General features: G+C 39.6%; 1 protein-coding gene across 1 annotated transcript; it reads left to right on the top strand.

Annotated features, from left to right (window-relative positions):
* Nucleotides 1–6,392: 6,392 nt before the first annotated feature.
* On the top strand, nt 6,393–15,265 carry LOC306736371 (tubby protein homolog; the record flags this gene model as incomplete). Its single annotated transcript, XM_079218002.1, has 13 exons — nt 6,393–6,407; nt 8,537–8,669; nt 8,794–8,910; nt 9,006–9,137; nt 11,851–11,970; nt 12,151–12,297; nt 12,366–12,448; nt 12,561–12,725; nt 12,842–12,954; nt 13,050–13,158; nt 13,284–13,382; nt 13,747–13,918; nt 15,132–15,265. The coding sequence occupies 13 exons, from the start codon at nt 6,393–6,395 to the stop codon at nt 15,263–15,265; spliced, it is 1,539 nt and encodes a 512-aa protein (XP_079074128.1).
* Nucleotides 15,266–21,230: the final 5,965 nt, after the last annotated feature.

Raw genomic sequence — 21,230 nt, 5'->3', positions numbered from 1 at the left:
TCGCCCCGCTGCCAAGAGGGAGAGACAGCAAGGAGAAAGGGAGGCAGGAAAAGAAATCATGAAGTCACAGAACGCTGCTCACACCATCCCGAGAACAATACCAAATCTGCCCGGGATTGGCGTTTAAAAGTAGACTTGAGTTCTGAACACATAAAGGGGGATCAGCTGTAGATTATGTGTCACCAAATAGACATACCACTTTGACTGGGAGGGGGGAAATAAACCCAGGTAAAGACATCAGAAGTGAGTACTTACGTGCGGCAACAAAGCCAAGAAGTTTGACAGATTTATCCACAGTTGGCCAAACAGCTCAGTGCCAGATATTTTCCCCAAGCATTTCAGAGCAAATTAGTTAAAGGCTTCTCTCAGAATTGCGCAGTAAAGACTTTTGTCAGCAGTTGGCATCATTCCCAGGTAGCACATGCCTCATAGGTCCCATTTTCAGTAGTCACTCCCGACGTCTTTAGTTGTTCTGCACCTGCCTGTGTTGTTATTCCTTACATAGTGAAGAACCAAAACCACTGAGGTTCTGATTTGATTTGGACTGTTGCAGTGAAAGGAAACCAGTGTTTACTGTCAACAGACCAAACGAGTGGTGTGGGATGTTTACCACAATACATCCTCGAGTAGCAAAATGTTTCATGGAGCTCTGAAGTGAAAACAAGGGCAGGGAAAGGGTCACTCTCTGGGGGAAAAGCAAATCCAAAGATAGTGTTTCGCGTGGGCTATCACCACAAAATACAAGAAAAACACTCAAATAGTCCTGAATAGAGCGCCACACTTAAATTGTCAAACGTTTCCATGCCACAGAGTACCACAGACACTCATTAGTCTCTTTCCTCAGGCAATATCCAAGACAGCTTCCTGTGTGACGTCACTAACTCCTTCTTTTTTTGAAAGCAATTATCTCCATACATATACTTTAAATCCTTTCCCTGCCCGTGCCGTCTTCTTTTCAGGACAATGTTCTTGAAGGATTTGTAGTTTCAAGTGCAACAAAAAAAGCCAAGCATGAATCGTTGGGCTGACATCTCAGGCGGCTCGAAGAAGAGAGCAGAGGAGAGCAGAGGAGCTGCAAACAAATCTTAACTCTGTCTTTCCTCTTCCTGCTCACGAATGCCGAGCTTGTAAAAGTTTCAGCTGCAAGGATTTGGGTCAGCCTCTATTGGCACCGGTTCAAAAGAGCACTGCCTGTTTCAGAAAGAAGAAAAAACAGAGGGGACAAGTCTGCGAGGGGAGCGATGGCTCTTTGTCCTCCCTCTCCTGTCATCCTCTCCCTCTCTGGGACTCGGGGCAGTGACCGCTCCCAGGACTCTTACTCTCTGCTCTCAGGGTAATGGCACCTCGTGCCAGCTCAGCCGTTGAGGCATCTGTTGCTCTGTTTGGTATCCACGGCGGTCTGGATCGCTCTGGGGAGGCTGGTCTCTATCGCAGACACCCAGAGAATAGGAAATGCAAGCTTCAGCACTATTTCCTGGATACTTTGTCCTCCATTTCAGATGTGTGTCAAGCTCTCACGAGGGTCAGCTCTGCTTGTGTTACAGTTCACACAAGGTTCTGGCTGCTTTGCCGTTAATAATTGTGGCTCAGGGAATCTCATCTGACCTTCCACGTTGCTTCCTTCGACCCCCTTTAAGCGCTCCGAATGTGCTTTTTCTTTCGCCATGTTCTTTTCCTTGCAACATTGACTGAAAAGAATAAACGTGCACAAAAGTATGTTAACGCAACCCATGGTTTGACATTTTATTTAACCCTCCGTAGTGTTATGCTCATGTTACAAGGGTAAGCTTGTTGTAAAGCCTCTCTGTGCAGGTGTCACATGGAGGACACAGATCTCTGAGCGCTGTGCACTGCCAGGAGCAGGCAGGAAGGAGATCTGTGTGAAATAATATCTGTCAACACCCATGTTTTTCTCCCCCCAGTGTGCCCAGAAGTTAAATAATGACAGGACTGATGATAGTACAAACAAAAATCCTGCCACAGCAAGCATTATTTAAACTTTCTGAAATGAGAGAGAGACTGTCTTTCCTCTCTGGTTCCTGTTTGACTAAAACCATTAAAAGGTTTGAGACAACTGTTGGCTGTACTTCAGAAACACACAAACCCTTTCCATAGCCATCTACACAATCAGAAGGGTGTAAAGATCACATGACCGATTGTAAGATGTAAAAATGATTAAAAAAATAATTGCTCATTCTCCGAGGTCATAAAATTACAGTTCTCAGTAAACATGCTGTACAAGGTTACAAGTTACATGCAGGACCCTGCCAAGAACACTGAATATACTGTATGTGAAAACATCATCTTCCAGCTGTTTGATACATTATGTAGTATATGTAATTAGTCCATGAAGGCCCATGAGTCTTCAGCTCATCACTCACACTTCTACTTAATACCAAGTACGTGACAGTGTACATGCATATGTGCATCCACCCACATGTCTGTATGCATCTGCATCCATGTTACTGTACTTTTGAGGATTGAGTTGCCTTTAATAGGCTCTGTGGATACGCATTTGTGTCTAAGGTCTCTGGCTTTCCTCTGGGACCATCCAGCTGAGAGCCTGCTTTCAATATAGCACAACTGTCAACTGGGGAGGACTGGCTTCAGTGACTTTTTTTTTACCACCGACCTTTTTAAGATCAAATTGTTTACGAGAACACAACATTGTTTTCCAAGAGCACAACCTTCGTGGTAGATCTAGCCTTTTCATTTTGCTCTCAAAAAAATGTAGATCCTGCAAAAGGAAAAATGAATAAAAACATTGTCAGTTTTTTCCAATATCGTGCAGCCCTCCTGTGCATCGTGCACATCGTTGGGCATTTCACTGGCCCTCCAATGTTTCTCTCTTATGGGTCAATAAGGGCAAGTAATGCACTGTGTACAGCCATAATATGACCCCCTATTATGTTGCTGATACAATTTTATTAACAAGGAACAAAATGAGTGAAGGGATGTTCTCAATTTGCTCTTTATTAGATTGGGGACGTTGCTGCTGGAGCCTTCATGGGGAACTTTTGTTTCACTGTTGTCTCCTCTCCTCTTACCAAGCCAACCCTCCAGTCCAGAGAAAACCATATGTGTGCAAGTAAAGAGACAATTTTGTGCTGGGAGGAATAGAAACTTGATATCTTAGTCCCTGAGACAGCAGCAGAAAAATCTAATACAGTTAACAAAGTTGGAAACCCAGGGGACCCTTCAGGGGGACTGTACTCCGAGCCGTTTAATTCAAGCATTATGTTTATGTGCAGTTCTGATTAGACCTTTTTCTTGACTAGCTATACCTTTACGGAGCTGTTAAGTTTAGTTTTTTATCAAATGACATCCCAAAAGTAAACAGTATAAAATGGAGTTCTAAGGCCTTAAATGTGCAAATATTTAGGATTTGTTTTTTTTCTTCATGTCAAGTAGCCATGGAAAAAGGTTCAGACATACACCTTTAAGAATCTAAGAATAGTAACCCCGTCTCTCCATTTTTCAGGATGTGACCTTGTTGAATCGACAGTGTCAGATCATTTTTATCTTCAACCCATGAGACTGCCCCGCATCTTTCCATTTATAATGAATGGACAACACCTCCTGCCATTGTCTTCTTTTGTACGATCCCTCCACTGGGGATGGACTCATTCACCCCAGACTTTCCTGTTTCGTCTGCATTGTTTGTCCTTCCTGAGATACGGGCCCGCTCTGAGTTGATGATTCACCTGGCTTTACAGTGCCAGCGAGTTCACATCCTCAACGACGTGCTGTTTCAGCACTCAACCCACGGGTGAACTAAAATATCATCGTCATACAGGCCCCTTTCTCAAACACAGGCCACACCACTAAAAGCTCTACCTTTTATGTATTTAACATAATTCACCCTGGTTTAGTGTTTGTACAACTGCTTTGAATGGTCCCCGTTTCACCATAGCTTTGATTAATGTGTTTTCATTTCATTCAGGCTTGTTGTTACAGTTGTTGGTGTAGTAAGAGCTGGTTTTACGGCCTTTCTCCTATACTCCTGGTGCTTCTCGATGCTTCAGCAATGTTGACCATCTTGCTCGCTGTAATAAAACACGTCTGAGACGAAACTAGATCGGAAAGGCAATGTATGGTGAGCAACACAATGTAGTTTCTGTCTCTTTAAGATCTTGATGGCTTCTCCGCTGCTCCCCTGAGGTCGCTGGCCTTCTTTAGGCCGCCTGCCAACTGCCATGTTACTGTCAAGCGTTCGCAGAAATGCCAGCAAAGCCATTAGTCTAGACCCTTTTCAACAGTCAGCAGACTGGACAGCGTGAGCAGCACAGTGATGTGGAGAAACACAAGGCCTGGCCTTATAAAACTACAAAACACATCACTTTTCTTTATTTCCTATCACTTGTTGTTCCCTTCAGCTGGGATCACTCTCCTCTTAACTCCTCTTGCGAGCTCTGAACCTGCAACCAGGCAGGACTGAGATAGAGTTTGAGGTTGTAAAATATGTTTTCCAAACTGTTTTGGAATATATAGCCAGTCGTGTACCTCCATGTGCCCCCTGGTGTCTCACAGCGGCTTCTTGCCTTGTTTTTTTGTCTCTTGGGGCACAGCAGCATCTGGTGGTTGACTGAGGAAATCACACTTTCGTCACATCATCCTGCCTTACACTCACACTATTGTACACTTGAAATACAGGCCAGTGAAGATAACTTTTCTTTTTCACCTTTTCCCAGCTTATCTGGAATCCAAACATTGACCTTTTGGCCATAAACCACATCTAATTTCAAGGCTATTTGTGCATTGTGCCCTTTTATTCTTGTTTAGTTATACACACCTACATTAAGACTTTACTGTTTTTATTTAACCTGTGTCTGTTATTCTTTCCCCCAGTATTTCGCTTTTTTGAACACCTCCACAGAAATGCTCACAGATGGTGAGTAGCTGATTACAGTAATCCCCACTGAAGGGTCGGGCATCCTGGTTGTGTGGTCGATGGGGGGGACCCTGTTGCTTTGTTAAAAAGCCTCTTAGAAGTCGGGTCATGTGACCCCTCGGTGGGCTGCAGGGCGTGTATGGAGCCTTGTGGACATCCTCGGACTGGATAGAGACAATCACACTGCTGCCAAGAAAACCCACAACATACTTGGTGAGAGATTGTATTGCATGTTTTTTTTTTATGTTCATACTAATATATGCAGGTTTAAATGCAGTGGTGTGCTTTGGATATACTTCTGTCTGACGTGTTTGCTCATAAAGACCTAAAACCTGGATGTGGCGTAACATCTTTACACACCAGCTATGCCCCTCCACAATCACATCGTGAAAGAGGCCTGGACGCCAGACAGGTATGTCAACATTACAACACAGAATTTATACAAATGTCTGTGTAGTTCAAGCATTTTTCATATGAGGCCATGTAAGTGTTGGATATGCTCCTCATATTACTCATACCTGAATCAACTGCAACTTTCTGAATAGTAATTACTGCTTCACCACACCCACTTTCCACTGGTACGAGCCAAGTAGTGCTAAACCAATGAGTGTCCTGGGAAAGCTTTACTTGTTGTTATGCGGACCTACTTCAGAAAATGAATCGGCATCTTTTTTAACAATCAATTAATTGTTTTTAACTGTGCCTATTCATTAAGTAATTCATTAATTAACAAACACATATTTTCTGGTTTATTTGTCTTCTATGGAATTAAATTAGATATTATTAGGTGAATATGGATATTACATGTTATGCACCAACCATTAACCAATGAATCAAGAAAATATGTAGATAAATTGACAGTGAGACTAATTGTTGGTTACCATCATTTTCCATAATCACACATGTGATCACATATAGCAAATTAACGCTCTCCTTAAGTATTTTGTCGACACCAAAATGACTTAGTTAGTTCGCTTAGTTACTATTATCATTACATTTCATTACTAACATGCACATTGTATTGTTTTTGCCTCAGGATTCAAGAGTTTGAGGATTCTGCACAAGCTCCACAAGTTCAGGTGAATCTTTTGTATCAATTTCCAAAAATATAATGCATCGATTGAAACTGGAAACAGTGAAACTGCTGGCAGTCTGACCTGCAGTACAGTCTTGGAGACGGAAAGACAAAAGGACAAACATCTTGTTATAGCTTGCATGAGTATCCCCGATGCAAACATGAGTTTTTGGTCTGTGGATAGTGATCGCGCATGATCAACAAGGCCTCTCCCTCCTGCCGAGCCTTTGTTGGTTTCCCCCGTTGACGTGTTTCTACAGAGCAGATGGCTTTACACATAAATCCTATTAACAACTTTCTGCTGATGGCGACTCAGTGAGTACAGGGCTTTCTTACTCTTTCATTATCTCCGCTGAGAAGCCTGCTTTTTTAATTTTCTACCCTACAAAGAAAAGCAGTGGTAGAGCTGAAGTCAGAGGTCTCGCCATGTCTGCAGAGAAGGTAAAAGGGGGCGGTTGTGGTTTTGTGGATTTTTATTTTTATTGACTTTCAAATAAGATGTGATTACTTGTTTAATGACATGAAATTATATTTAGAGAGAGAGAGAGAGAGAGAGAGAGAGAGAGAGAGACATGGGATAAATGGTACTTTTTATAAGAGTTGAATAACACTTTTGCATACAACAATATGTATGTGTTTATTATGTTTATTATTCAATGTTTACAGTTGGACTACCCATGCATAATTTAGACTTGGGGTACAAAGCATCCATGAGTATGTTTAGTTTTGTGATGTAGAATATTTCATTTATTGATATCTGAAACAAATGTTGACAATATCTGACCCACATACTGCTCCGTGTACAAATGCCAGCATGGGAAGTATTTCATGAGCGTAAGATCCAACAGAGACTATATGATCACAAAGCAGTCACAGCATGGACCGCCTTCATATATTCATACTCATTTATTACGACGTTAAGTTGCATCCTCGATTGAAGATGTCCACGTGCATGGAGCAATGCATCTGCAAAAGCATGCATGAGGGATTGAAGGCGCTCAGTAATCCAGCCACCCAAACCCCTTACAGTGCTAGTGTAGTGACGTCCATGGTAAATGCAACTGCATCTCTTTTTTTTATTGCCTTTATTAAATCTATTTTTACTATGACCATATGTATCAACAATTGTACAGCAGTGTTTTTGCGACTAGTCAAGCAATCATCAAACGCAGAAAGTGGGTTAAAAAAAAAATTCACTCAGTATTAAAGATGATTATTGATTAATAATTCCATAAATGTGTTCATTAAATCCATTAAATGATTTTATATGATTTTATTTTCACAGCGGACAAAACTGAACAAAACATTATTTATTTTTAAGTTGTCTACAATTTAATTATACATTTTCAATAGCTCCTTTGGGTAGATTGAAACATGACATTTGACAACTTTAACACAACAATGAATGACAATGTGATGAATACAGAATCTGCTGCCATAACTGTGAGTTGTGGATTGTGTGAGAACACAAATAGATCTCCATCCATGCAGGATCTAATAGGATTACCTTGACTGTCTCTGCTGGACGCAATCACATTGATCTCCTTCTATGTGTCTCGGCTCAGTGACACGTTGTTCCTGCCGCTGGTTCAGTCTTCAGACTCCTCACACTTCTAACATGGAAACATCAGATTATTGTATGGCATATAAACATCCTCATATAGATAAATACATGTAAGACTTTACCTTAAGCTTGAAGCGGCCAAGATGAAAGCTTGTATTGCGGGAGATGAAGGAACAAGAACAAACTGGAGAGATTTACATTTAGACAGAATATAAAGAAAATACAGTTTATTTTAGAAACAGAATAACAGAAAGATTCAATAGATACATCTTCTGACTCCCCCTTATATTTTTTTCAGTGGTTAACTCATTTATTCATTCATTCATATATCCTCCTCCCCGGCTGCACCTCATTTATTGATTTCATAAAATGATTGACCTGTCTTTTTGTGTGTTTTTTTTACGTGTGATGTAAAGTGTGTTTGCAATTTACAGTGATTGTGATGGATTTGTTTTCTTAGTACTCAGGAGGAGGCTTGAGAAAATTACATAAAATTGTTTTGTAACTTGTTATTTTTGCATGTGTTACATAATGTGGAATCAAAGATACTTATTCAGTTCTAGAAAATTCAGGTTTGCGCGCATCATTGTTCCTACCTGTACTTATGACTTATGACTACATTTGCTGTGACAGTATAACATATAAGGATATTTTTGATAAAAAATTGAATGGGAACAATTGGACAAAAAAATAACAAGTGCTATGTTATACTATAGAAACATTTGTAATAGCTTTAGAACTTGTAACGATAGTTTTTCTTTTCTTTTCTTTCTGCCCCTCGCTCCCCTGCACATCTGTCTTTGAAATGGTAAGTCATTATCATTAAGATCTTTAAATCTTTAGATCTATAAAGAGATGTCTATTTTAGTGATAATTCCAAGATATGTATTTTGTTTCCCAGTTTTTATTTTGTCTCCAGTTCATGTCATTCTTTCTCTGCCCTCTTGTTCTTCTTTCATGAGCCTCCAACCTGTTTTTATTTTTATTTTTTACAGGAAATCTTTAGAAGTTAAAAAAGAAGAAAGAGGAGACAAATGGCACAACAGAAGCCAAGATGAATGTAAAAGAAGCCAAGCCCAAAAAAACAAAGGTTAAGAAAAATGAAGATGTTTCCGACGAGGAGAGTCCTGCCATCCAAAGTGAGGGCTCAAAGAGATTATGATAGTTTGAGCATTTCCTCCGAAGAAAGCAGATAACAAAGTCTCTATGACTACTCTGATCTTATCACATTGGTGAACTGTTGTTTCCTTATCAACATTTTAGATGGAAAGAAGGTGAAGAAAAAGAAAACAGAAAAAGAGAAAGAAGAACCAGAAAAGGAAAAAGAGAAGGAGAAAGAACCAAAAAAGAAAGCCAAAAGTGTTCCAAAAAAGAAGAAAGGTACGTCATTGGTGGCATGTGAAAACCTGTGAGAAGATTAATCAAATATATTTTGCAAATGAAAATACAACTGAATATGTGTTACACCTCTGCAGGTTCAGACTCCGATAACGACGACGACGATGACAATGATGAAGACGCCTCCAAAAAAAAGACGAAGAAAAAGACAACAAAGGACAGCTCTTCATCTGCAACTTCTGCCAAAGAAAAGAAATCTAAATCTAAAGGTACGGCAAAGAAGCAGGGACCCGGTTCTGCAAAGGCATTAGCAGCGTGATCTAAACATCAGTTATGAGACCAGACTAATGTTGTTAAGAGGATTGATTTTATTGTGTAAGGGTTAGTGAGTGGAAACACTGACTTTGTAGCGCAGACAACAAAACACGGCAATCAAGTGACTAGCTCGCCCTTAAGCGATCAGCTTGGGAAAATGTCGTTAAAACGGTCAAATCCTGACAATCTTTTTAATTCTACTACTCTGCTTTATTTAACACAACTCCTGTGGCCTTTTGTAGCAATTTTACTGTGCAGGAGATCTGGAGAAAATGATGTGAGACGCATGAAGTTATAGTTTTTTCCAAATTGTTGAATACATTATCAGTGATTTTGAAGCTGAGATGTGAAGCCGGGGTTTTCTCCACTTTAGTGTCAGTTGGAGTTGAAAGAGGACGTCATGTTTTGCTACACATAGAGACTGTTCTGCCGGTCCAGACAGCTTTTCTTCGGCTCTTTAGAATGCATTCCCATGCAATGTACTTAATACAGACATTCGTGGTCTCCAGAGGATGAGTTCTCCTCACTCTGTTGACCCTTGAGCTTTCCTGTTGCTCCATCATTGGGTTTATATTTGGTTTAATATCCATGTTTCTCCATTCGTGGGAATTGTGATAACTTTGATGATCCTCTGACTTTTCATCAAGCGGAATCATCTGGTCAAAATTGTTCATTTGTCCAATACTTGTTCATTTCTTCCAAATTTAATGACACTCGTCATGCTCAGCTGTTCTTCGTGTTCAGTGCTAATTAGAACATGTTAATAAGCTGAGATGGTGAACATGGTCGACATTATATCTGCTAAACATCACCATCATTAGTATGCTCACATTAGCATTTAGCTGAAAGCACTGCAGTGCCTCAGGCGGTAACTTCTGGCTCTGAAAAGTGAAGCCAATGGGAAGCGCCTGAAACTTGTCTTTTTTCAACAAGTTATTAGGGGGCGACTCCTCTGGTTGCAAAAATAAATGTCTTTGTATAGAAGTCTATGAGAAAATGACTCGACTTCTCACTTGATTTATTGCCTGTGAAAACATTCTGAAGAAGAGTTTATGGTCTCAATCATGAGTCTTCTCTTTATGGTCCCATTTAGAATAAAATAGACCATAAAGCAGGCTATGCTTTAGGGCGTGGCCACCTTTTGATTGATAGCTCAATACCCCGGCAGTGCAGCCGTGGTTTTCTCCACTTTAGTGTCAGTTGGAGTTGAACATTTTGCTCCACACAGAGATGGTGATGTGCCCGCTTCTTATTTACGGCCTATGCTGTGCCTACTTATAGCCTCACAGACTCTTTTAGTATGACTGTAGACCAGTTTAGTCCTGAAATATTCATCCAGCACATCAGATTAAAGATTTGTTCATAGTAATGTCACTAAGTATCCATTTGGAGAAGAAAAAAAAACTATATGAACATGACTCACCTGTCTTTTACAGTGTGGGCAGTGTGAGTTTCATTATTCCTTTGAAGAGCTGAATTCAAACTGATTATTAGTGCGTGAGATAGAACTTGATTATCACTTTAACACTGAATTACTCTACGACATCGCCCAGAGTGTTGCTGCTCTTTTCCATTACTTTGGTTGGATTGTCTCCAGAGCTTTTGCCTCTGAGCTGAACTTAACCTTCCTCCACCTCAGATCAGCCGTCAGTCATTTCAGTAATACCTGCTCCGACTTGAGCTTGTGTCTCCTTGCTACTTTTGAGTAAAAGAAAGCCAGGTGCTCGACTTTTTTGTAACCATGGAAATGGATTTCATTATACCAGCAGCCTATTTTATGGTTGTTATACTTTTCTTTTCTTTTATCAGTGAGTTTCTGATACAACATCAGTATGTTTATTTGTGATCTCAGACTTGTAATTTATTTCAGTCACTATTTAGCTGTAGGTGAAGAAGTATGACTAGTCTAAGGCAGTCAAGGCTATTTTAAACAATGAGTTGACATATTTTAAGAAATTTGTACAATGCTTAAGTCCTTACCTAAGCAGATTTTTAACCACATGTCTTCAATTCCTTAAGTCCATTCATCCCACAACTATACAGGCACCACTTTGAGCAGTGATCAGTCAGCAAGTCAAGATATGAGTTCATGTTTGGGCAGATTCATATTTGAGAAACGGGATTAAAGAGTGAGCGTTGACAGCATCTCGAGAGTCATCGAGGTTTTGAGTACACAAGCGTAGATTTTGACCCTGATATCTTCCAGGTTAAGCTCCCTGAGTTATTGTCTATCCTGTGCATGTAAACACAGAGTGATAGCGGAGAAGATATTTGCAAGTGATGTCAGTCTATCTTCCAGTGTGCTTCATCAGCGTTCCCCTTGGTTTAAAACAATAGGATCCAAACATAAACCTAGCAGTCCGATGTGGGCGGGCCCTGGTGAAGTTTGAGTCCCTCTCACCTTCTCATGTGCTCAGAATTGGACAAATCCGCTGGAAGATAGAGGGAGAGCAAATTTCATTAAATGCTGCTCTTACTTAATTTGTCCCCGGATCAAATCCTTGCTTGCTGGTCGGTGACAGTTTTGTTTTTCCACTATCTAATACACAAAGGAATGAGATGTACATTATTTGCCTGATTACATTTCTCAGTGTGTGCTCACATCATTCTTCATGTTCGGAATCACATTCAAGGACATTTAACATTTTTTAAATTCTCACTCTTCAGAGGACAAAGATTCTGATGGAAAAGAAAAAAAGTCAAAGTCAAAGGAGAAAGACAAGAAGAAAGAGCCAGCTTCAATGTTCCAGATAAACGGAGACAAAGACTCAAAAAGCAAGAAGAAAGGTAATTACATTTTGATAAACTGTCACAGCTCAAAACTTTATGGTTGGCCCTTTCCTACGCTGTTTACCCTCCTTTAATGCAAATGAACCCGCTGTGAAACAACTGCTGTGTCGTTATTGCTTCAGACGAGTTCTTGCAGATTTATTACAAAAAATATCTTCACGTGTGTCTCCTGAGCAGCTGCCAAATCCGACAGTGAGGACAGCGAAGAGGAGACGAAGTCGACCAAATCAAAGAAGAAATCAACAGCCGGCTCAACATCCATGTTCCAAACATCCGGAGACAAGGAAAAAGAAAAGAAGACAAAGAAGAAAGGCACGTTTACCAGTACATTAATCCTACTTTTGAGTCACTGGCAAGCATCTAACTACATTAATATGTGTTGTATTGTTCAGCAAAGGCAGAAGAGACTGATGATTCTGACTCAGAGAAAGAAGAAAAATCTAAGAAGAAAAAGGGCAAAGGGAAGAAGAAAAAGGTTTCTCAAATGTCCCAATTCACCTTTTAAAAGAGTCACACAGATATTTTAGAACATTGTATTTCAATGTGACAGGATGAACATTAACGTATTATTATTGCTTGTTGGACAGGCGAGGTCACCATCACCTGAGATTGAGTTTGACAACTTGGAGAAGTTTGTGACGGCGCCGGCTCCGCAGGGCGTGACCATCAAATGCAGAGTCACTCGAGACCAGAGAGGGATGGACAAGAGCCTCTACCCCACCTACTACTTTCACCTTGACAATGCAAAGAAGGTCGGGGGAAGGAGTCGTCCTCGTGTGCACATTCAGCGATTTGTCTACATACCATTGCTTTCTTTCTTTTTTTAAAATCCAACTCGACTACTGGTCTTCTTTTCTTTTCTTTGTAGACATTCCTGTTGGCCGGCAGGAAAAGAAAGAAATACGGAACTTCAAATTACCTCATCTCCATTGACGCCACAGATTTATCCAGAGGTGGAGATAATTTTGTTGGAAAGCTGAGGTACATCGAGAGAATCATGAATTCATTAAAAAGTTGAATACCAAATTGAAGTGCTTTTTTACTGTGAGTTTCCAATTGTTTATTGTATTGTCTAGGTCCAATTTAATGGGAACTAAGTTCACCGTATTTGACAATGCTCTGAATCCAGATAGAGCTCTTCCAGACATGTCTAATGCACGGCAGGAGCTGGCGGCCATCATCTATGTAAGTTATTAGAAATCATCTATGTGGAATTAAATGAATGCAGTTTAAGTGTACACTTGGTTTGAATACAAAAGTAGTAAAACATTTTTGAAAATAATCCTGATTTGACTTATTTCTGGCATCAGGAAACAAATGTCTTGGGGATGAAAGGACCGAGAAGGATGACGATTATCATCCCAGGAATGGACAAGAACAACGAGCGAGTACCTCTACGACCAAGAAATGTAAGAATGTACTTTGAGTAAAACATAAAAAACTGCAAAAATGTACAGAATGACATACTGAACCGCCCATCTCGCTAGGGTCTTACTGTGTGTTACAATTCATATTGTTGGAACTTATATAACAATGCGTAATTGGGATTATCAAGTAGGCATCTCAGACTGTGGCTATTTATACCATCAGATGACGCATTAGCAAAGTCAGGCATCCCAGAATCCATTGCTGCTATGCAACATGTCAACAGATTATATACATACTGCTCACAGCTTTTTTGTATTTTTTTGTAATTTTGCAACTACACAAGGACAACATGTAAAATACTATTACTATTGTTTTCCTGACTTGTGCTTTGCCGATTCCTCGCAGGAATGTGACGGCTTGTTGATAAGGCACCAGAATAGAAGGATGGAAAATCTGATCGAGCTTCACAACAAGACGCCCGTGTGGAATGACGAATCTTCATCTCATGTGCTCAACTTCAACGGCAGGGTCACCCAGGCCTCCATCAAGAACTTCCAGATAGTCCACAGCAAAGACTGTGAGTATCCACATCGTCTGTCCTCACAACGAGATGTTAGGAGACCAAGAAATACAAAGCACTTTACTGCCAAGTCCCTGAACCTCACACAGATGTATAACTATGTAAAGTAACACAACATAATGAGGTTGATGTACTTCCTCTTTAGTTTTGTTTGGAAATGAGGAGATTTAAATTTATGAGGAGACCACGAACAACTATTTTTAACATTTTGTCTCATAGCTATAGACACGGGTCACACGTTTAAAGGCTGTTCATCAAGGCACTCGTTTTTAAGCGTAACGCTTAGTTTTAGAAACAAAACAGTTTTTTGCCAAACGGTTTTTATTTAGAAATACATATTGTTTATGAGCAGATCTGATCACAAAAAACATTACATGAAATGTACTAAATACATAACTACACTCTTAGAAATAAAGGTGCTAATTAGGGTTCTCCGAGATGTCCTCTTTGGAGAACCATTTTTGATTCCTGATCAAATATTTTGTAAAGGTTCAACCTGAAACCCTTTCAAAGGGTTCAGCCTAGAACCCAACATACACATTTACATCTAGAACCATTTGAGGAAGGTTCCATCCTGAACCCTCACAGACAGCCCCTCTATGGGGTAATGGTTATAGCCAGAACCCTCTTTGTAAGTTCTTTCCAGAAGTTCTCCACTTTCTAGTTCTACCAAGAACACAACCGGGACATTCGACTGAGAACCATTCTATATTCCAGGGGTTTCATCTAAATCCCTAAAGGGCTGATGTGGTGCAGCCCAACCCACAACAATCACTTTTCACAATCACAGCTTTTTGAGAACGAGTGGGCTGGATTGTGTTGTGTATTCCCTTTTAATGCCGATGCTTTCAACAATCTTTTAAGTAAAGGGTACTTTAATGGAATGCTGAGTCTTACAAAGAACCCTGAATTGAAAGAAAAAAAAACATTCTCCAAAAAAGGGTTCATTTGAAACCAATGGTTCTGGATAGAACCTGAGCATTTCAGGAAGAACCCATTTGGAACCCTTATTCCTAAAAGGCTAACTGTTAGGATTTTTGGCCCAGTTAGAAATAAATTGTTGTTGCCATTCAACTATGATAATGTAAGACCTTTTTACATTACTAATAACTTTCACTTGATATGATCCTATAATATTTGAATTCAAACAAATAAATATGTGTTATACAATATCTATCTACCTATTTAAATGATCCCTTGCCTTTTTCAGTGGACTACATTGTGATGCAGTTTGGACGAATAGCCGATGACATTTTCACGCTGGACTTCAACTACCCGATGTGTGCCGTGCAGGCCTTCGCCATCGCACTCTCCAGCTTCGATGGCAAAATCGCCTGCGAATAATATAAAGATTCCCAGTTGTCTTCTCACACCGAAACCAGTATGCAAAATGCCCACATTACGACAACTCTTTGAACTCGCCTTTTACCGCTCCCTGTGATTGGCGGATCGTGACGATACCTGCTGCTGCGCTTCGGTCTCCTATTATCATCTGATCTGGCACCGCACGACACAGGAGAGTCCTGGTTTTTGGCCCGGAAATTCAGTGGAAACGTCAGGATTTCTGTGAATCACAGAAAGACACACATCCTTTTCAAAGGACCCCAGTGACTGAAGAGTGAAGGGTTTTAAGGGGATGATGGTACACCTGGATTATGAGGGTTACTAAACATCATTGAAAGATGTTAAACTGCGTTATGTTTTGGGTTTGTTTTGTGCTGTCTTGTATTGCTGTGTATTTAAAATACCAAATGGTTATAATGTCTTGTGTCACATGTGACCAAAAAGTAAGTCATGATTGAGAGTGTCTTGTTACTTTGAGGCACAAATCAGAATTTATTCAAAGAGTCACGCTAAGTTATCAACAGTCACCTTGCTTCTCTCACGGAATAACTAATAGCTTTAAAATAATAAGGAAAGTGTTTTTATTTGAAGGACAACATGTATTACGTCTCATGTCTTTAACAACTGTTCATTGTTCATTTTCTATAGACATTGACAGATACATTCCAGGTTTACGGCATTGTTAGAGTGATATAAAAGTTTAATATTTTAAAAAAGGAGTGTCTTTAGTTCTTATATTTGGTGTTATAACGTTGTAACGTGATATTTTAACAAAATAGAGAAGATTTCTCTGCTCTCTCAGATGATTTCAGCTCCTGTAGGATTTTCAATTTTGTATTTTTTGGTTCCAAAATTTTATAAAATGTATTTATTTTTCTGAACACTGCCTTTGTTGCATTTCTAGGCTTATTGTAATAATATTATTTAAGAAAGCATGTCAACTTTGAAACTTGTATTTGTATTAAAGGACCAGTGTGTAGAATTTGAAGGATAAATTGGCAGAGATGGAATATACTACTAATGAGTATTTTTCCTTTATTATATGAACAATTAAAAATAGTCTTTTGTCTTTTGAGGTTTTCGTATTTTGGCAGCGGCCACCTGAGTTCTCCTGCACGCTTGGCACACGGTAGAAGTTTCAGTCGTTGCAATCTGCAACCTCACCGCTAAATGCCGCCAAATTCACACTGCACCTTTAATTGCGTAAGTTGTTAGTGTTTGTGTCTACCTGCCCAGGGACTGCAGATGGAAAATATTTTCTAGCTGAATCTGGTACATCTCTTCTCCTTGTATAAGATTGTTTTTGTACATGGTCAAATAAATGTAATAATCTATAATTAATTTCCCTGAAGTCACCATTCATTGTATAAATACATGTTCTGTCAACTTTGTATTGTTGCACTTAGTAAGTGTTACAAAATGCTGAAATATTACAATAGAAACTAGAGACCATCTTAGGATGGGAGCACACCAGCTGTGATTACAAATCAGGCCAAAGGGCCCCTTCCCACTTCATGAACTGCTACTTCAGGCGCCCTTGCTTGGACCACACACACACACACACACACAAACACACACACACACACACACACACACACACACACACACACACACATTTGAACATGTCCTTCATTTTGATCTCAAAACAACTGCATCTTGCACGGTTGCGATGCTATAGCGGTGACAATATCTGTCAACAGACGGACCGACAGAAATGAAAACACCCGGCAAAGCACTCACAACCTCTTCAGCAGGTTTCTCAGTTGGTGACTCCAGGATCACATTTTGCCGTAATGACTCACTAAGGCTTACAATACAACAATACTAACGTTGCTGTCGCAGCTGGTAATTAATGGATTTTAGGCTTCCAGCAGCCAACCGGTTAAGACGCATACCACAACGTCAATAGTTTGAATTCAGCCAGAGACCTTTGTTGCGCTCCATCTTCTCTCTCTCGCCTGCATGTCTTGTCTGTAATAAAAAAAAACTGAAAGAAAAGAAAAACATGGATTTTGTCAGTGCTGAATGACAAACTATATTAAGAGAAAATCCCCCATAATTCCTGGACTACACTGTAGGTTTCAGCAGATAAGCTTTAAAATATGTTTTATGACAGTACTGTATCATCCTCCATGAGCTGGCAGATAATCAAAAAAGACTCCTTCTTGTTGCAGGTTTTGAAAAACACCCACGCTGTTCTGCAGTAGTTGTCTGGCATGTTGAGAGGAGAGCTTCACTCAAGAGGAAAAACCTGTTTGAGCCGAGGGCCTTGAGAGCAAGTGAGAGGAGTGTATTCTGCCTGAACCTGCTCAGGAAGTTGTTCAAACTCGCAGATCAAACGAAGCCCAAAGCTGGCAGCTCTTCTGGACAGATGCTGCAAGGTGAGTTCTTCTTTCCCCCATTGTCTTTTTCTGTATCGTGCATTCCGGCGAAACAACTGCCAAGAAAACAGTTATCATTCTCAGACGCTAATACCCTGAGTGCATCTACTGTACGAGTGAGTCATGTTCACACAATCTGCACGTACAGCAGCTCTGCTTTAGTGCCTCTGTGGTGGATGGATACATAGCCGACCGTTCCAATGTTGCAACCATGCTGTTGACCAACAGAAGGAGCTGTTGCAGGATGGACATGTGTTCAAGGTTCTCAGTTCATTTTGTTCACACTGATGAAGGCATTCTCAGTCGTGAAAGATTTCCCCTTCACAAATTAGCTTAAAATATATGTAGTATCTTTCATGTTTATTCAATTTAATAATCTCACAGTGAACTCTCACTGTGAGTCATACGTGCTGGAAAATAGATTTGAGTCAAAGTAGAGTAGAGAAATGATACATTCAAAGTTAAAGTCGGTGAAATGAAAGTACTTCATTAACAAAGGTGAGTCAACTTTGTGACGTAGGATCCCTTTCAGAGTGCTCAATTATTCAAATATTTCAGCAGTCAATGATGCATCTGGGTTTGGCACAGCACCAACTTGTTATTTTGAAATAAAATCATATAAATGAATTAATATCTGCAGCCCAGATAAACGTAACATCTTGGCCCTTTTATTTCTGTTTATTTTACTGGGACAATATCACGTTCATATTCTTTATCTCTTATTGAAGCGATATGACGTTTACACTGAATGCATTTGTATTGCTGCACTATTCTATTAAATGCAAATATGTTAGATGCCTTGTAGCTGGGGAATCAGACGTAATCACTGTTTATTTTAAATTGTTGAATCACTGAACAGGTTTGGGCTGTGGATTGGTAATTTATAGATATCATGAACAATTAAATTTACTCAAACACTGTCCTTATAGGTACACTTTTAAGGTAATTATAAGTGAATGCTACTTTATACTATATATGCTTTATAGATGCATGTGTATATGTATACATTTATCTGATATCTTTAGTTACTTTGCAGATTCAGATTAATAATACAAAATATAATTAACAAATTAATTATGGTGTATTATTATAGATTAAACAGCATTATATACATTTGTTACGACAAGCCCCACTTGCACCAGCTGCAACATTAAATATATATTTTAGCTCTAACGTCAAGTTCTGAATGCAGGACTTTTACTTGTAACAGAGTACTTCTACAACACTTTCACCTTTACTTAAATAAAAGATCAGAGTACTTCTTCCACCACTGCAAACGTGTACAATGCACGATAGTACCAGTAATTACAAACTGATTGTACTTCGGTTGATGCACGATGTAGGCTGTGTTACTTGTATGTGTATTGAGAGGCTGGTTTTTGGGCAGGAAGCTGCAGCCCGGGCTGCAGGGTTTTGGTGGGCGTGGCCTGGAGGGAAGTCCCTGCCCCCCAAGCTTGTTGATTGACGCGCACCAGTGGCTCCTCCTCGCGAGTCTCTTTTTTTCTTTTTTTTCTTCCTCCCCCTTCGTTTTCCAGTGTAGTGCGTTGATTTCATACCAAAGTCATACTTAACATTCCACTTATACTGTCAAACCTCTGAGAAATATTACGGGACAAAAACAAGGCGCCAAATTAAAAGAAACTAACTAAACTGCCCGGCTGCTCTCATTGAGAAGAAGAAGGTGACTGCCAGATTATATATTTAAAAATAAAAAAGGTAAGTTCTCCACTCTTTCTGTTTAGAGCCCTTTTTTCTGGGAGAGTTTTTTTTCTTTCAAGCCGCTGGTCTCGCTGAAGTTTTCAGATCATTGTCATTTTTTACATTTTTCCGCGGAGCTCCCTTCGTTGGGAGGGAAGAAAACATTTGCAGATTGAATGCCTATTGTGTTTGACTTTCCCAGTGTGCATGGATATCTATGACAGGCTCTGTACCATCATATTTCCACCGGTAGCCAATTGACACGCTCGCACACATACACACTATTACAAGGCGTCCCGTTTGACAGCAGAGAAGTGGGGCCAATATGTTTGTTTTCTGTCTCGCTCAGTTCATACCTGGATCCCCCGGACACTTCCAGCCTTGTTCCTCAAGAGGAATCCAACGGTTTTACAGACAGGAACACAGGGAGAGACGGACACACACACACACACCGATTTGGAGGAATACACAACTTCAGTCTGGTTTGGACCTCTGCGTCCCGAAGGTAAGACAAGTTCTGGATTTGTCATCATGGTTAAGTGGAGGGGAAGTGCTCCTGTTCGTTCACATGCATTGATTATTGACACAGGAAAAAAAAGACACATTTACCACAACAACAAGAAAAATGTCATGAAATAATCTGTTTCAAGGAAGATGTTCTTTCTCTTGAGTTTTTGATGAGACATGTTCATCAAGACTCATTTAATGAATACAAATATATGTGTTTTCTATTATCCATATTTAAACTATGAATAATATAAAATACAATACATATATTCATTAAATAAAATTTGTTCAACAAACGTTATTTATGGTTATAAAGTTAAAACCACAGGTTATCAGCAGATTTACAAATACACGAACAAATGACACATATGAAGTGATGCCAGTGCGTAGACCTGTGACTTCACTTCTGCATACCCAAAAGGGATTTATGTTACATCATTACTGGTATGTCCAGTTTAATATGAATACATACCTAACCACCTGTGTTAGTTTATTAGCTGATCACAAAAGAAAAACATCCGGACATGACAAAAAGTTATACTTTTGTCAATTTAGAAGAAATTCTGAAGCCATGAGAAATATGTGACGGATGTAAAAACATTTTTGAGGGCTTGTCGAGAATTACACAAGCCATAATATCCTTTGCAAAGATAATTAGTTATATAATAGTATCTTGTGTGTTTTTTTAATAATCTATCTATCTATCTATCTATCTATCTATCTATCTATCTATCTATCTATCTGTAAGCTTGCTCCGCAGACTGATTAACCTCAACTGAGGGATATAGGCTCTGACGTAGTCAGTAACGTAACTTAAAGGAGCATTTCAACACACTTCTATAAATCACTAAACACATCCTATTAAAGTCTATTATGGCTCTTACACTATCTATCTATCTATCTATATATCTATCTATCTATCTATCTATCTATCTATCTATCTATCTATCTATCTATCTATCTATCTATCTATCTATCTATCTATCTATCTATCTTTTCTTTCTTTCCCTTTCACTTCTGTCTTTCGTGCTAACAAACAGAGCAAGCGGTGATACTCTGCAAAGTCCTACTAAGTACATAATTCATAGGTGAGGATTTGAGATTCATGGATATGTATGCGAGCTAATTGTATAATTATATGAGTGCCACCTCCTGCTACACCTGCTATTAGTCTGTGTCGTTAATTCAGACTTGAGTAGATTGCTTCCGTCTGACCAAGCCAAATGTTTTGGTTCATTAGAAAATGGAAAAAATAACTAACACGCTAGTTTGTAAAGTCAACAGTCGTCAGGTTTGACATAACAGAATGCAGTCTGTCAGGTCGGTCACAGCAAGCAGAATAACCTGTTAACGTTCCTCTGCTGTCGGTCTCCTTACTG

The sequence above is a fragment of the Taurulus bubalis genome (assembly GCF_910589615.1).
Source record: "Taurulus bubalis genome assembly, chromosome: 5".
NCBI classification, from domain to species: domain Eukaryota; kingdom Metazoa; phylum Chordata; class Actinopteri; order Perciformes; family Cottidae; genus Taurulus; species Taurulus bubalis.
This window is presented reverse-complemented; position numbering and strand designations above follow the sequence as displayed.